The 17,174-nt window shown below is 53.1% G+C and overlaps 1 protein-coding gene across 4 annotated transcripts; it reads left to right on the forward strand.

The window, feature by feature from the left end:
* Positions 1-6,276: 6,276 nt before the first annotated feature.
* On the forward strand, positions 6,277-17,174 carry LOC117869577 (interferon-inducible GTPase 5-like). 4 transcript variants are annotated; one of them, XM_034756538.1, is made up of 3 exons: positions 6,277-6,606; positions 8,440-8,628; positions 14,091-17,174. In XM_034756538.1, the coding sequence occupies exon 3, from the start codon at positions 14,126-14,128 to the stop codon at positions 15,395-15,397; it is 1,272 nt and encodes a 423-aa protein (XP_034612429.1). In that variant the 5' UTR covers positions 6,277-6,606; positions 8,440-8,628; positions 14,091-14,125; the 3' UTR covers positions 15,398-17,174. The 4 variants fall into 4 exon arrangements, with proteins under 4 accessions (XP_034612429.1, XP_034612433.1, XP_034612430.1 ...); XM_034756542.1 differs by having other exon boundaries at positions 14,155-17,174; XM_034756539.1 differs by lacking the exon at positions 8,440-8,628.

A 17,174-nucleotide genomic window follows, 5' to 3' on the forward strand; every position in this document is an offset into this window, starting at 1 on the left:
CCCTGTTCTGGCGGTGCCCACATGCCCTCAGGCGATGGAGGCAAGGCCCTTCTCACCAGCACTGCCCCCCTCTTCGGGGTCATGTCCCCGCCTTGCTCTTTTCAACTGTTCACCACACTCAGCTACAGGATTACGTGTGGCAGGGCCAGCATCTGCTATCCTGGTATGGCCCTACAGCTCCCCTGCAGCTCCGCCCTGGCTCCCTGTGGGTGTAGCTGGTCTGCACTACCCCAGCTCCAGCTCCAGCTCCTCTCGCTCGGCGCTGTTGCTCTGTCCCTAGCCCAGTTCGAGCTGCTGCTGTCCCCTTAGCTCTGCCCTGCCCTGCCTCAGCCAGCCCCAGCTCACACAGAGGACAGGACCCCGAGCCCCTGACTCTCTCATTGGTCTGTCTGCTGTGTGTATTGGGCTGATCTGGAGTGTTGCCCTTTCCCCATTAACCCGGGAAGTCTCAGTCTCAGGATCCTGATTCGTCTTTGGCCCTTTCCCGTTCTTCTGGTGCTGGGAGAGGGCCGGATCAAAAAATCCCAAGACTAAGTTTCAGTAAGGGGCCAACAGCCCCCTACCATTTAGCCTGTTAATCCCATCCTCAGCAATTGAATTTCCTCTTCTCCCCAGGGCAGCCTGTTAAACCCTCTTCGTCCTCTTCCAAGTAGAGCATAGACCTGAAACCCCAAACTCTTTCCCCACAACCCCTGCCCGGTGCACAAAGAGAACCATGGGAAATTGTTCCCCTTCCAAACTGGGTCCTCCTTTGGGAGACCCGAGGAGATCAGACACTGAGCTGATTCTCCACCATGTTGTATCATCGTTTACACCAGTGCAAAATGGGTCTAGAGCTGCTATCCTGGATCCGTAGAGTTCTACACCCACTTTTCCCTGGTGGCGTGAACAAGTGTGCGAGGTGCAGGCAATGGAGAACATTTCATCTCTCCAACAGCCCGGGCTGATTCACAGGGAGCTTTGGGACAGTCTCAGGAGCTGGTCTGGAACATGCGTCTACATTTGACTCCTATGGAAACTGAAACCCACAGGCTGTGCTGGTCCTTTCCCAGAAATGGGAGAAAGTCAGGACGCAGGGCTGGCTCTCAGTCAGCAACCAAAACTCTGGCAGCCCTGAATTCTTGCAGGGAAACACAGGCGAGGGGACGGCATTTGGAGCTGTTTAGCCTCGTGTTCATCTAATAGCATCATATGACCCAACCACTCTGCCTTGTGTGGTATCGTTCTAAAACTCTTGCTCTGTTGGACATTAATATCCTGTTGGATTGTGTGTGTTCTCGATGTCTGGGAAGTTATCATGGGCAGAGAGTGACCAGTGGGCATGGGTAGGAAAACCCCCAGCCGGCCCTCCCTTTCTGTCTGGGGCCCTGCCCTTTCCACCGCCCTTCCCCCACCGGAGCCTAGGGGCCCGGCCCCAGCTCCAGAGTGCCTGGCGGGCACAGTGTGCTGGGTAGGTCGGCAGCACAGCCCCTCCTAGCCCCAGAGTGCCGGGTCGGCAGGCGGCGTGAGCACCGGCTCCAGCTGCCCAGACTCCCTGGCTGCAGCCAGCCCCCTCCATCCTCAGCCCGGGGCAGGGGCACCAGAGCCCTCCCAAAAGGGCAGGGGAACCCATTTGAGGTGAAGGCGAAGGCAGGCAGCCCCCTGCCTGTGCTCCAGATCCCCCACCCAGGGCAGGTGCCCCCACAGCTGCCCGTGCAGCTCTGTCTGACCTGGCTCTGGCTGGGGCAGGGGGCTCACATCCACAGCCCAGCCATGAGAAGAGCCAGGCAGGCAGCTGTGAGGTGCTGCAGTGGACCCTCCACCTGCCCAGAGTGTGTGTGGGGGGGTGGCTGAGAGCAGCCCTGGCGTATTTCCCCATCCTCTAGGCTCCCCACCCATCTGGGGCAAGAGGACGGTCTGCAATCTGCAGCTCCTCACAGCTCCTCACAGCCGCCCTGTGTGTGGCTCTTACCGTGGCCAGACTGTAGCTTCGAGGCCCGACCCCTGGCCGGAGCTGGGTCCAGGACAGCTGTGCATGCAGCTGTGGGGAGCCTGTCTGGAATCTCAGCCCCCCACCCACCGGGCAGATGGCGGGCTCGCTGCAGCTCCCCACAGCTCCCTGGGCTTCCTGCTTGCCTGGCCAGGGTGTGGGGTGGAGGGGCCTCGGGGAGAAGAAGAGGGGAAGGGGGCGGGGTCTACCCTGTCAAAAAGTGGACAGGTCCACTTTCAAAAAGTGGGAGGGCTATGTCTCCCTGCCCCCCATTCCATGGTTCAGGCACCACTGGCCTGGGGCTCCGGTGGGAAGCAGGAGAGGGCTGGGGGTGAAGTGTGGGAAGGACCACACAGGCCTTTCCCTGCCTTAAATACCTGCTGGCCCTGGAAGTTATGAAGTATTGCTGTATGAGTTACTGAACTATGTGGTGAGGTGGGGAACACCCACAACCAGCCATTCAGGTACAACAGTGGGGTAACCTGACAGGGGTTCATGGCTGATCAGAATCCACTATCTCAGTAACTCTATACAATGGGGACTTCTCAGGGAACGCGTAGACTATGGAGACTGCTTGACCAAAGGACTGACTGACCCCCATGTTGCAGCATAGATCTTTTCAGCAAGCTGGAAGAAACTATAAAAGAGGGGAAGTGACCTCATCACTTGTCCTTACTCCCCCCCAGCTCAACCTCCGGAAACACATCTGGAGAACAAAGACTTTGAACTGGGGAAGGGTGGTCCCCAGCTGGAAGGCAGTGCCAGCCTGTGTATTGAGGATCTGTGGCGTGTTTGTATCGTCTGTCAGGGTGCAAAACTGCTTCAGTCAAATCCTGAAGTAAAATCCAGTGAGGTGATATCTTGCATTGAACCAACCTCTGTTGGGGACAGAGACAAGCTTTGGGGCTGCTGTTGGATGGATGCCAGGCTACACAGCTCCAAATGCCGTTCCCTCGTTGTGTTTCCCTTCAAGTATTCAGGGCTGCCAGAGTTTTGCTTGCTGACGGAGAGCCTATCCTGCTTCCTGACTTTCTCCCATTTTTGGTAAAGGGGCCACTCGGCCTGTTGCTTTCGGTTTGCACCAGAGTCAGATGGAAATGCATGCTCCAAACTGGCTTCTGAGACAGTCACAAGCTCGCTGTAAATCAGACAAGGCTGTGTGAGGGATGAAAGATTCTCCATTGCCTGACCTTGCAAACTCATTCACACCAGTGCAAAGCAAGTAGACAATTCTACTGAACCAGAAAAGCAGCATTCTAGACCCGTTATGCACTGGTGCATAGGCGCAAACTTCTCCTGGCGCCGGTGGGTGCTCACCCCCGGCCCCACCCCAACTGCACCTCTGCCCCTCTCCCTCCCACCTCTGCCCCGTCCCCATTCCAACCCCTTCCACAAAGTGCCCGCCCCAACTCTGCCCCCTCCCTGCCCCTATTGGACTCCTTCCCCAAATCCCCACTCCGGCCCAGTCTCTTCCCCGAACACACCGTGTTCCCCCTTCTCCCCCTCCCTCCCAGCACTTGCCGCCGTGAAATAGCTGTTTTGCGGTGCAAGCACTGTGAGCAAGGGGGGGAAGCGAGAACACAGTGCACTCAGGGAAGGAGGCAGAGGTGAGCTGGGAAAGGAGGGTGGAGAGGGGACCTTGGCTGCTCTGCACCCACCAGTTTTTCTCTGTCAGTGCTCTATCCCCGGAGCACCCACAGAGTCAGCACCTGTGCACTGGTGAAATGACAATACAACATGCTTCAGTACCCTTTGTTCAATGTCTTCAATGAGGATTTAGATCGTGGCACAGAGAGTCCCCACTTATAAAGTTTGCAGATGATACCAAGCTGGGAGAGGTTGCAAGTGCTTGGGAGTATAGGATAAAAATTCAAAATGATCTGGATAAACTGGAGAAATGCTCTGAGATAAATAGGATAACATTCAATAAGGACAAATGCAAAGTGCTCCACTTAGGAAGGAACAATCAGTTGCACACATACAGAATGGGAAATGACTGCCTAGGAAGGAATACTGCGGAAAGGGATCTGGGCGTCACAGTGGATCACAAGGTAAATATGAATCAACAGTGTAACACTGATGCAAATCAAACATCATTCTGGGATGTATTGGCAGGAGTGTTGTAAACAAGACACGAGAAGTAATTCTTCCACTCTACTCAGCCCTGATTAGACCTCAACTGGAGTTTTGTGTCCAGTTCTGGGCACCACATTTCAGGAAAGATGTGGACAAATTGGAGAAAGTCCAGAGAAGAGCAACAACAATGATTAAAGGTCTAGGAAACATGACGTATGAGGGAAGATTGAAAACACTGAGATTGTTTAGTCTGAAGAAGTGAAGACTGAGAGGGGAAATGATAGTTTTCAAGCACATAAAAGATTATTACAAGGAGGAGGGAGAAAAATTGTTCTTCTTAACTTCTGAGGACAGGACAAGAAGCAACGGGCTTAAATTGCAGAATGGGAGGTTTAGATTGAACATTAGGAAAAACTTCCTGCCAGGGTGGTTAAGCACTGGAATAAATTGCCTAGGGAGGTTGTGGAAGAGGCAATACTTCCCCACACACAAGCACAGAGTCTGAGTGTTGCAAAAAACGTTTAGTAAAAGGAGGAAAGTAACTCGGCATGACTTTGGGAAAACACCACAAACAGGGTTCATAAATATAGACCATGAGCAAAAGACCCGCCCCCTAGGTAGGTTGGGCAGTGTCCTTTTCCCCTCAGGGTCTTAAGTCCAGCAACCCAAAAGTCTCTTTTACGTGCCCGACCTTTCTCTGCACCCCACGCACAGTTGCTATCTTTGGTCAGGGAAGGCCCAAAGCTCAGAGGTGCATCTGCAGAATTCACCTCCCAGTGTGGGTAGTGGGGGTAAGAAAGCATCTTACTCGCTCCGCTGCTGCGACACTTGCTCGCCTCCCCCCCACCAGCCGCCCTGCTCGCCGATCATCACCCCTCTTTGCCAGATGCCACTTCACCAGCCGCCCTCTCTACCCACAGCTGCAGAGTGAATTATTTCATCCTCTGCCATTGCAGGCCCTCTTCCCTTCTTCCCAGGGCAGCCTGGTATCCCCTTCCTCAGCCCTCTGCCAAGTAGAGCCTATCCCTGAAACCCTGAACTCTCTGCCCCCAACCCCTGCCTGGTGCACAAAGAGACACATGGGGAATTGTTCCCCTTCTGTGTTTCTCCCCCCTTGGGAGATGTGCTGAGATCAGGCACTGGGCGGATTCTCCACCATGAGTGGAAAATGGGTCTAGAATTCTGCTATTCTGGATCAAAGTGTTGTACACCCACTTTGCACTGGTGTGAACGAGTGTGCGAGGTGCAGGCAATGGAGAATCTTTCATCTCTCAAACAGCCCCGTCTGATTCACAGGGAGCTTCATGACAGTCTCAGGAACCGATTTAGATCGTGTGCTCCTAGAAACCGAAAGCAACAGGCTGAGCTGCCCCTTTCCCAGAAATGGGAGGAAGCCGGAAAGCGGGGTTGGCTCTGAGCCACCGAACTGCAAACAAAATTCCTACAGCCCTTAACTCTTGCAAGGAAACACAGGGAGGGCCTGGCACGTGGAGCTGTTTAGCCGGCAGCCACCCGACAGCAGCTCGGGGGGCGGGCACTTGGGGCTGGGGAGGTCCCGGTTGCTGACCCTGCCCCACGCTGCTCCTGTTCCCAGCCAAATGGGAGCTGTGGGGGCAGCACCTATAGGTGCAGGAAGGGAACTACGGTTGCTGGAGGAGCTGCAGCACCCCCGGGCTCCTGGCCCAGTGCCTGGGGTTCTGGCTACCAGCCCTGTGCTCCTGGGGCTCTGCTGCTGGACCCGCGCGCCCAGGGCTTTGCTGCTATCCCCGCATGCCTGGGGCTCTGCTGCTGGACCCGGCATCTGGGGCTCTGCTGTCGGACCCGCGCGCCCAGGGCTTTGCTGCTATCCCCGCATGCCTGGGGCTCTGCTGCTGGCCACGTGCGCTGGGGTCCAGGCTGCCAGCCTCACGTGCCCAGGGCTTTGCTCCTGGCTTCAGCTTGGGTGGGGACCAGGCCTGGGTAAGGGGGCTGGATCAGAGCCCTGCCCCAGCTGGTCACTTTCTTATTGGTGCACCGGCTTACTTTCACCTTTGCATGGACAATAACCTTTTATTACCTTCCGCAATAACAAGGAGACTGGGCATCCAACACCAGCCCAATCTGATGGCTTGGGCAAGCAATCCCATCGTGCTGAGCCCCCAGGCAGGGTGGGTGTGCCCAGGCGAAGGAGATCAGCTCCGGAAGGCCTCTTCCACAGCTCACCACTGGATGTCAGGGGAGAGCTCATTCAGATTCTGCTGACACAGACAACAGAAAAATAACAGAAAAACCGAACAGGGTTAATCTAGGATCTGTTCCCACGAGGGGAGGGACCGAATCCTGTTCCAGCCCAGGCTACAAAAACCCTCTGCTTGCTCAGCCCTGCCCAGAGCCTCACTAGAACCGGGACCTCGTCCATCAGTGGAGAAAATTCAGTCCCTTCTCTTGGTTTTAGCGGCTGAAGCAAAGTCTCGGGGAGTTTCCCCCAGCAGCTGTTTTTGTTCCAGCAGCAAAGGCTGGTTTCCCCCGACCCACCAGGGGCTCCAGGACACAGGACGGTGCATCAGCACAGGCTGTGTAAGGTACGTCCCCAGGTCGGCTGCACCACGATGCTGCCAGAGGACAGGGGAACTTGCTGTTGGGTATTTGATGTGCTTGGACCACTAACGACTTCCTTTAGCTTTAGGCCCAGGCAGCTTTAGGGCCCCTGCATTCCCCTGGGGACCAGCCACCCCCACACATGGGGGCTTGTGTCTGTGCCTCCCCTGCCTGGGGGACCTCGGGGCGGTGGGGGAGGGGAGGGGAGCCGTCCCTTTGTCTGATTTTATGGGGAGGCTTTTCTGGGGAACCCGTTTGTTGAATTGTCTGAGGGATGCAACGCCTGGGCCTGGCGAGCAGGGGGATAAAACTGAGGGAAAGGGGCATTTTCACCACTGTCTCTGACTTTGTTTTTTCAGTTGGGCAATCGGAGAAAAGTAAGAAAATGATACTGAAAGTTAGGGGGCTGTTGGCCCCCCACTGAAACTTAGTGAGTTTTTTTTTTTTTTGGCAGCCCTCCCCCGATACCACAAGAAAGGGGAAGGGCGGAAGGGGAGTCAGGTTCCTGAGACTGACTGTCCCCGGGGCCAATGGGCAGAGGGTCACACTCAGCGCAGCCCAATGGACAGCTCAGGTAGGTCAATGAGGGAGTCAGGAGCTCAGGGTCCATCCTACATATGAGCTGGGGCTGCCTGAGCCCAGGCAGGGCAGAGCTAAGGGGAGAGAAGCAGCCGGAGCTGGGCTGGGGGCAGAGGAGGGGGAGCCGCGGGCTTGGGCGGCACAGACCAGCTGCGCCAACGGGGAGCCAGGGCCGAGCTGCAGGAAGAGCCGTGGGCCCAGAGCCGGGAAAGCGGGCGCTGGCCCTGCCACCGGTTCCAATACAGGAGTGTGGCGAGGGCCATGGGGGCTCAGGGAAGGGAGACCTTCCCAGACGAGAGTCCTTCCAGGCTGGACTTGGAAGGAGGCTGATGCTAGGGAGAAGTGTTCTGCTCCCTAGTGCCTGAGGGCATGTGGGCACTGCCAGAGCAGGGTCTGACCCGCGGTGTCACAGCAGCACGGCCGGAGCTTGGGATGGGTGAGGGACAGACGGCGAACTTGTCTCACGTCCCAGAGATGACTGATGGTGGTGTCCCTGAGCCCACAGGTTGCGGTTACATGGTCTATTAACCCTTTCCATTTTTGTCTCATACGTCTTACAATTGCTGTTTAACAAATTGTATTTGGGTTGAACGTAATGCAGGGATCAGGGGGCCAGGGAACTGGCCGGTATGGCGAGAGCACCCTGGGGTGGGGACCATAGGTGACAACTTTCTCCGGCGCCAGTGGGTGCTCGCACCCCCCCACACTCCTGGCGTTGCCCGGACTGCACCCTTTCCCCGCCCCTGGCCCCGCCCTGACTCCACCCTTTCCCCACCCCGGCACTGCCCCCATTCCAACTCCATCCCCAAATTCCCCGCCCTGACTCCGCCCCACCCTGCCCCTATTGGATCCCTTCCCCAAATCCCCGCCCCGGCCCTGCCTCTTCCCCCAGTGTGCCGCGTTCCCTTTAAACGATGACACAACATGGTGGAGAATCAGCCCAGTGCCTGATCTCCTCAGGTCTCCCAAAGGGGGGACAGCTTGGAAGGGGAACAATTTCCCATGTTTCTCTTTGTGCACCAGGCAGGGTTTGGGTAGCAGAGAGGTCGGGGTTCCACCCCAGGCTACGAGAAAGCTCCCCCTGCTTGGCCCTAAGCAGTGCCTCACTAAAATAGGACACTCTTTAATCAGTAGAGAAAAGTCAGCCCCTTCTCTTCGTTTCAGACATAAGATCATAAGAACGGCCAGACTGGGTCAGACCAAAGGTCCATCTAGCCCAGTGTCCTGTCTTCCGACAGTGGCCAATGCCAGGTGCCCCAGAGGGAATGAACAGTCAGGTGATCATCCAGTGATCCATCCCCCGTCGACAGTTCCCAGCTTCTGGGAGACCCTGAAAGAAAGTCCTGGGGAGTTTCCCCCCACGGCTGATTTTTTTCCAGCAGCAAAGAGGATGACACAGGATGGTTCATCAGCACGGGCTGCGTAAGGTACGTCCCTAGATCGGTTGCACCACGATGCTGCCAGAGGAGAGGGGAGCTTGCTCTTGGGGGCAGGATGTGCTTGAATCATTAATGGTTTCCTTTAGCTTTAGTCACAGGCAGCTTTGGGGGTTCCCTGCATTCCCCTGGGAAACGGCCATCCCCACACACAGAATCATAGAATATCAGGGTTGGAAGGGACCTCAGGAGGTCATCTAGTCCAACCCTCTGCTCAAAGCAGGACCAATTCCCAACTAAATCATCCCAGCCAGGGCTTTGTCAAGCCTGACCTTAAAAACCTCTAAGGAAGGAGATTCCACCACCTCCCTAGGTAATGCATTCCAGTGCTTCACCACCCTCCCAGTGAAAAAGTTTTTCCTAATATCCAACCTAAACCTTCCCTACTGCAACTTGAGACCATTACTCCTTGTTCTGTCATCTGGTACCACTGAGAACAGTCTAGATCCATCCTCTTTGGAACCCCCTTTCAGGTAGTTGAAAGCAGCTATCAAATCCCCCCCTCATTCTTCTCTTCTGGAGACTAAACAATCCCAGTTCCCTCAGCCACTCCTCATAAGTCATGTGCTCCAGACCCCTAATCATTTTTGTTGCCCTCCGCTGGACTCTTTCCAAAATTTCCACATCTTTCTTGTAGTGTGGGGCCCAAAACTGGACACAGTACTCCAGATGAGGCCTCACCAATGTTGCATAAAGGGGAACAATCACATCCCTCGATCTGCTGGCAATGCCCCAACTTATACAGCCCAAAATGCCATTAGCCTTCTTGGTAACAAGAGCACACTGTTGACTCATATCCAGCTTTTCATCCACTGTGACCCCTAGGTCCTTTTCTGTAGAACTGCTACCAAGCCATTCGGTCCCTAGTCTGTAGCAGTGCATGGGATTCTTCCGTCCTAAGTGCAGGACTCTGCACTTGTTCTTGTTGAACCTCATCTGGTTTCTTTTGGCCCAATCCTCCAATTTGTCTAGGTCCCTTTGTACCTGATCCCTACCCTCCAGCGTATCTACCACGCCTCCCACACCATCCTCCAGATCATTAATAAAGATATTAAACAAAACCGGCCCCAGGACCGACCCTTGGGGCACTCCGCTTGAAACCGGCTGCCAACTAGACATGGAGCCATTGATCACTACCCGTTGAGCCCGACGATCTAGCCAGCTTTCTATCCACCTTACAGTCCATTCATCCAGTCCATACTTCTTTAACTTGGCGGCAAGAATACTGTGGGAGACCGTATCAAAAGCTTTGCTAAAGTCAAGGAATAACACATCCACTGCTTTCCCCTCATCCACAGAGCCAGTTATCTCATCATAGAAGGCAATTAGGTTATTCAGGCACGACACCCTTCATAAATCCATGCTGACTGTTCCTGATCACTTTCCTCTCCTCTAAATGTTTCATAATTGATTCCTTGAGGACCTGCTCCATGATTTTTCCAGGGACTGAGGTGAGGCTGACTGGCCTGTAGTTCCCCGGATCCTCCTTCTTCCCTTTTTTAAAGGTGGGCACTACATTAGCCTTTTTCCAGTCATCTGGGACCTCCCCTGATCGCCATGAGTTTTCAAAGATAATGGCCAATGGCGTCGCAATCACATCCGCCAACTCCTTTAGCACCCTTGGATGCAGCACATCCGGCCCCATGGATTTGTGCTCATCCAGTTTTTCTAAATAGTCCCAAACCACTTCTTTCTCCACGGAGGGCTGGTCACCTCCTCCCCATACTGTGCTGGCCAGTGCAGCAGTGTGGGAGCTGACCTTGTTCGTGAAGACAGAGGCAAAAAAAGCATTGAGTACATTAGCTTTTTCCACATCCTCGGTCACTAGATTGCCTCCCTCATTCAGTAAGGGGCCCACACTTTCCTTGACTTTCTTCTTGTTGCTAACATACCTGAAGAAACCCTTCTTGTTACTCTTAACATCTCTTGCTAGCTGCAACTCCAAGTGCGATTTGGCCTTCCTGATTTCACTCCTGCATGCCTGGGAGATATTTTTATACTCCTCCCTGGTCATTTGTCCAATCTTCCACGTCTTGTAAGCTGCTTTTTTGCGTTTAACGTCAGCAAGGATTTCACTGTTTAGCCAAGCTGGTCGCCTGCCATATTTACTATTCTTTCTACACATCGGGATGGTTTGTTCCTGCAACCGCAATAAGGATTCTTTAAAATACAGCCAGCTCTCCTGGACCCCTTTGCCCCTCATGTTATTCTCCCAGGGGATCCTGCCCATCAGTTCCCTGAGGGAGTCAAAGTCTGCTTTTCTGAAGTCCAGGGTCCGTATTCTGCTTCTCTCCTTTCTTCCTTGTGTCAGGATCCTGAACTCGACCATCTCATGGTCACTGCCTCCCAGGTTCCCATCCACTTTTGCTTCCCCTACTAATTCTTCCCTGTTTGTGAGCAGCAGGTCAAAAAAAGCTCTGCCCCTAGTTGGTTCCTCCAGCACTTGCACCAGGAAATTGTCCCCTACACTTTCCAAAAATTTCCTGGATTGTCTCTGCACCGCTGTATTGCTCTCCCAGCAGATATCAGGGTGATTAAAGTCTCCCATGAGAACCAGGGCCTGTGATCTAGTAACTTCTGCTAGTTACCGGGAGAAAGCCTCATCCACCTCACCCCCCTGGTCTGGTGGTCTATAGCAGACTCTGACCACAACATCACCCTTGTTGCTCACACTTCTCAACTTTATCCAGAGACTCTCAGGTTTTTCTGCAGTTTCATACTCCTCTCTTACATACATCTCTTTCATGCTCTGAGCAGTCATACTCCTCTCTTACATACAACGCAACTCCCCCACCTTTTCTGCCCTGTCTGTCCTTCCTGAACAGTTTATATCCGTCCATGACAGTACTCCAGTCATGTGAGTTATCCCACCAAGTCTCTGTTATTCCAATCGCATCGTAGTTCCCTGACTGTGCCAGGACTTCCAGTTCTCCCTGCTTGTTTCCCAGGCTTCTTGCATTTGTGTATAGGCACTTAAGATAACTCATCAATCGTCCCTCTTTCTCAGCATGAGACAGGAGTCCTCCCCTCTTGCGCTCTCCTGCTTGTGCTTCCTCCCAGGATCCCATTTCCCCACTTACCTCAGGGCTTTGGTCTCCTTCCCCCGGTGAACCTAGTTTAAAGCCCTCCTCACTAGGTTAGCCAGCCTGCTGGCGAAGATGCTCTTCCCTCTCTTCGTTAGGTGAAGCCCGTCTCTGCCTAGCACTCCTCCTTCTTGGAACACCATCCCACATGGGGGCTTCTCTTTGTGCTTCTGTTTTTTGGGGAGGCATCAGGGCAGTAGGGGTGGGGGTTACGGTTGCCAACCCTCCCATTTTCGCTGTAGACTCCCGGAACCGGGCTCTATCTCCCGGAGGCTCCAGAAGCCAAACCGGGACATTTTCGTCCGCTGAAAGTCCAGTGGCGCAGCAGCGCTAAGGCAGATTCTCTGTCTGCCCTGGATCCACGCTACTCCCGGAAGTGGCCGATAAATCTCTGCGGCCCCTGGGACAGGGGACAGGGGTCTCCGTGTGATGACCCCACCCCGAGCACCGACTCCACAGCTCCAATTGGCTGAGAACTATGTCCAATGAGAGCTGCATGGGTGGAGCCTGCAGGTAGGGGCAGCACACAGAGCCCACTGCTCCCCCCAGGGGCCGCAGGGATGTGTTAGCCACTTCCGGAAGCGGCGTGGGGCCAGGACAGGCAAAGAGCCTGTCTTAGCCCTGCTGCGCTGCTGACCGGGAACTGCCCGATGTAAACCCTGTCCGAACTACCTCCTGCACCCCAACTTCCTTTCCTAGCCCTGAGCCCCCTCCTGCAACCTAACTCTCTCCCAGAGCCAGCATCATCAACCCCAATCCCCAGCCCTGAGCCCACTCCCGTTTCCTGAAACCCCTCCCGCACACCGACCCCCTTACCGAAGCCCTGAAGCCCCTCTGGCACAGAAGCTCTCTAAAAGTGGGAGGGCCACTAGCACCCGAACCGTGGCCATGCCCCCCGCATGCTGCTCCTACCCCATGGCCCCACCCCATAGGCCGCCCGTTCCTCGCAAGGTCCTCGCCCTGCACCGCTCCATCCCCCCAGACCACACCCCACTGCCACCTCTTCTCCATGAACCCCCACCCTCACACCATCTTATTCCCCAAGACTCTGCTCCTCACCCACTCCTCTCCATCCCCTCTCCCCCCATCGCTCAGCCTTGCGGCCGGTAAAAAGTGGGAGGGCCATGGCCCCATGGCTCCCCCGTTCCAGTGCACTGGCTGTGACCCAGAGACAGGAATAGAAACCAGGGAACCGAACTCCCAGCCCTCCCTGCTGTAACCCACCAGAGCCCACACCATTCCCAGGCCTCAGCAAGGAATGTAGGAGCCCTGATTCCTAGTCTTTTATTGAACCCAGAATACCACCCCCGAAAGTAGAGTCTCATTTCTATTTGCATTGTTTCCCAGCACAAGTGAGACTAAGAGGTGTTTTTGTCAGCTGGGGCTGCTGGAGTTATTAATCCGACCGCAGAGCTCTTTCCTGTCGGTTTAGAGCACCTGCATCAGCGCAACGACACCTCTGTAAGTGCTGTAGTGTAGCCATAGCCGTAAAGTGCTGTTTGTCAGAAGCTGCGAATGGGTGACAGGGGATGGATCACTGGATGATTCCCTGTTCTGTTCATTCCCTCTGGGGCACCTGGCATTGGCCTCTGTGGAAGACGGGATACTGGGCTAGATGGACCTTTGGTCTGACCCAATCTGGCCGTTCTTATGTTAATTGAGAATTCATTCCAGGGGTCCCCACATGAGAGCTGACCTCGACACAGGATTCAGCTGATGGGGAAAAGAGAGGAGACAAAAGTCTCTCCCACACTATTCCCCAAGTCCAGACCCACAGAACCAAGGAAATTAAGTTGAGACTCGAAATCACAGGGTCAGACCAGGTTCAGTTTCTCGGACAGAGGAGAGATTTCCTGTTATTTCAGAAACTTAAAAGTGCTGCATTCCCCCGCACCCCTGAGATTGTCCCCGCAGACGAGCTCTCCCTGACAACGTGCTGGTGCACGCAGGTCAGCTCTGACTCCGCGGGGATTGTCTCCCCCCTTGTTCTGTGCAGCACAGCGCCCCCCAGCACCACGCTAGGACATCACGACCAGCATTGACTCCGCGGGGAGATGACACCCGACTGTGCCCCTCCCCCTGCTCCCTGCTGCACAGCGCTGGGCTGGACAGTGGGGTCAGCACTGAGGGGCACACGGCCTCTCCTGCCACCCAGAACACAGACCCTGCAGCAGAGCCCCCCACAGTGTCACACTGGGACACTGCCAGTCAGTTTATGTGGAAATGAACCCTTCCCTGCTGGCCACTCTGAGAAGTTATCCGTAGATTATTTGACTTCTTGCAATTTGTAACCAAAGATCCTTTTCTTACAACTCAGTGGGTTTTTGTGCGCACTAATAAGAGATATCTCTATATGTTTACTGTGTGCAGGTTAATAAATTGTCTCCGGGCACAAAGTACTGATCATGGCTGGAATTGGTGTTTCTTTCCCCAGGAAAATGGCAGATTCAAGAACTCTCTGGGCTGGTTTATTTTTGGAATGGGGAAGTCACCTTAGTGGCCTATCCCATGAGGAATCTGAAGAATTCCAGGCTGCTGTCCATGCAGGAAACCTCACTGAAGCCACCGCAGTGGTGAAGAAATCTGATGCGTTGTTAAAAAACACCCAGCTCAATGTTGCCATCACCGGAAAACAGGGCTCTGGCAAGTCATCTTTCATCAACGCCATCAGAAGCCTAGCTGACGATGATGAAGGTGCAGCTGAAACCGGGGTGATGGATTCAGCAAAGGAGCCAACTCCTTATCAGCATCCCAAGCACCCAAATGTCACAATGTGGGACCTGCCTTGGATTGGGACACCGAATCATCCAGCAAACACAGATGGGGGAAAGGTGGACTTTGCTCGTTATGATTTCTTCATCATTATCACAGCAGACCGGTTCCAAGAGTCAGATGCCAACCTGGCCCAGGAGATAGAGCAGATGGGGAAGAAGTTTTACTTTGTCCGCTCCAAGGTGGACGAAGACTTGCGTAATGAAAAAAAAAGAAAAACGAAGGTCAAGGAGGAGACAGTCCTGCAGACAATCAGAGACGATTGCATCATGAACCTGCAAAAAGCAGGCATCCTTTCCCCACAGGTTTTCCTGGTGTCGAGATGGGACTTTGAGAAGTATGATGCTCCCCGACTTCAGGAGACCTTTTCGAATGAACTTGACACTCACAGGAGACATGCCATCTTTCATGTCCTGCTCAGCACCTCTGAACAACCCTTAAACTGGAAGAAAGAGGCCGTGGAGCAGCAGATCTGGAAGCAAGCCTTTAAGTCAGGCGCTATCGCTACTATTCCTCTCCCGTTTCTCTCTGTTTGGTGGGATGTTGGCATCTTGGTGGATAACATGACCGAGTTCTGTGAGAGCTTTGGCCTGGACGACGATTCCCTCAGAGCCCTTGAAAAGCCCACGGGCAAGTCTGGTGAGTTGAAGACTGTGATAGAATTCCCGCTGGCCAAAGATAGATCAAGAGATGAGGCTTTCAAGCTTCTGAAAGAGGCTACGGGGCAGGTTATGATGATAGTGAAGTATTTCATCAGCATGATCCCAGGGATTGGTACTGTGATAGCAGCAGTGACGTCTTACAGAGTCACGGGCAGATTGCTGAATACATTTGTGGCTCAAGTTGCAGAAGATGCTCAGAGAGTCCTGAAAAGAGCTTTGGAGAGAGCAGAGAAAAGAGATTAACAACAGCCACAAAAGAGCAACGTACCTGCTATCTCATGGCAGCTGGAGATCAGAGCCACCCTGTGGGGAGAGATATTTCCCTTTGTTCTCAGCTACAGTGCAAAAAAGACACTCTCAAAAAAGGTCTCCAGAGTTTGGTGTGTTTTAAAAACAAATATTCTTTTCTAATGTAGGGAAACGGGTAAAATTGAGGTAAAGGTCTCTGATCCCACAATTTCTGTTAAACACCCCGAAGTGAAAGTTGAGGGAGACTCTCAGAACAAATACCGTGAAACGAAACTTTGCTCTGTGTTATTTAGTAATAATACCTGACACAGTTTTTAAGACATACTCCAGTTTTCATTATTTAAGCTGTTGGGGCCACACCCTCATATGGCATAAAGTTAGTGTAACTTTCACAGATTCATAGATTCCAAGACCAAAAGGGACCATTGTGATGATCAAGTCTGATCTCCTGCAGAACACAGGCCAGAGAACTAATTCCTAGAGCAGATCTCTTAGAGAAACATCCAGTCTTGAGTTAAAAATCTCCAGGGCTGGAGGATCTTCCACAACCCTTGGTAACTTGTTCCAATGGTTAATCCCCTCACCGTTAAAATATTTTGCTTATTTCCAACTGGATTGAAGTCAAGATCTGGCTTTTTACTTTTTGCAGGTCACTGAGTTACTTTCTTTCTTAGGCTGTCGTGTGCTAGCACATGTTTGGATGCCATGTGTGATGTTTGGATGCCAGCAAAGCAGGGAAATGTTGAAATCCAAACTCTTTGCCCTGAATAATGTGCTTCACACAATCTCATGAACCCATTTCTGTAGGGATTAGGGTTTGAAATTTTTGTAAAATGAACCACACCTAAATTTCAGGCCTGAAGTGGCTGAAACTCCATCGATGTTTAAGACCAGAAGGGACCATTAGGATCACCTAGTCTAACCACCTGCATCACAAAGTGTCCCTTTGGGGAACGTTTAACCTTTCCTGTGAACAGTGCAGAGCTCCCACTAAATATGGCCCTGACTTGCAGTGAAGTCAAAGGGATTTCCAGAGTGTAAGTGAGCACATACAGAATCTAGACCTAAACAACTAGTCAGCCAATATACTAGTCCAGGAAAGCTATCAGAACAGAGCGACCCCCGGATATCTCTCCTGTGATTTGAGCTGTAGTTAGTTGCTTGTTTTTTCACACTGAAGTTCGGTTTGCCTGAGTGTCTAGGAATCACTATCATGGCTCAGACTAACCTGGGGTGTGTGGATTGTAATCACATTGTGTTGGGCTCAGATGGTGGTTGGCCCATGTCCTGCTAGACACCACCCACGATACTACTGATGTGCACCGTATTTCATAGCCCATAACCAGCGTCTGTCCTGGGGCTGGTCTGCGCTGGGAAGTTACATAGCGTTAGAACACGTCAAACACTCAGGCCCTGATTCCCATTGACATTAAGGGCATTTTACACTGAGCTCTCAGTGGGAAGAGGCCAGAGCCTTAGGGTAAATGAGTATCAGGCCTGGAAGCATTTAGCAGTATGTTCGCTGGATGTGGGTAACCAACATGATGTGAGGGGTAATCATGGCCAGTTAGCGTGATATTATAGACATGGTGTGGGAAAACATAGCCGTTTTCATCATGTTTGCAAATAGCTCACATTGGCTAACAGTTTTTCTGGATCTCTTTGAAGTTGCCTGCCTAGAATTACCTGGACTATCTGTCAAGTATCAGAGGGCTAGCCGTGTTAGTCTGAATCTGTAAAAAGCAACAGAGGGTCCTGTGGCACCTTTGAG

The sequence above is a fragment of the Trachemys scripta genome, chromosome 24 (genome assembly GCF_013100865.1).
Source record: "Trachemys scripta elegans isolate TJP31775 chromosome 24, CAS_Tse_1.0, whole genome shotgun sequence".
Lineage (NCBI taxonomy): Eukaryota > Metazoa > Chordata > Testudines > Emydidae > Trachemys > Trachemys scripta.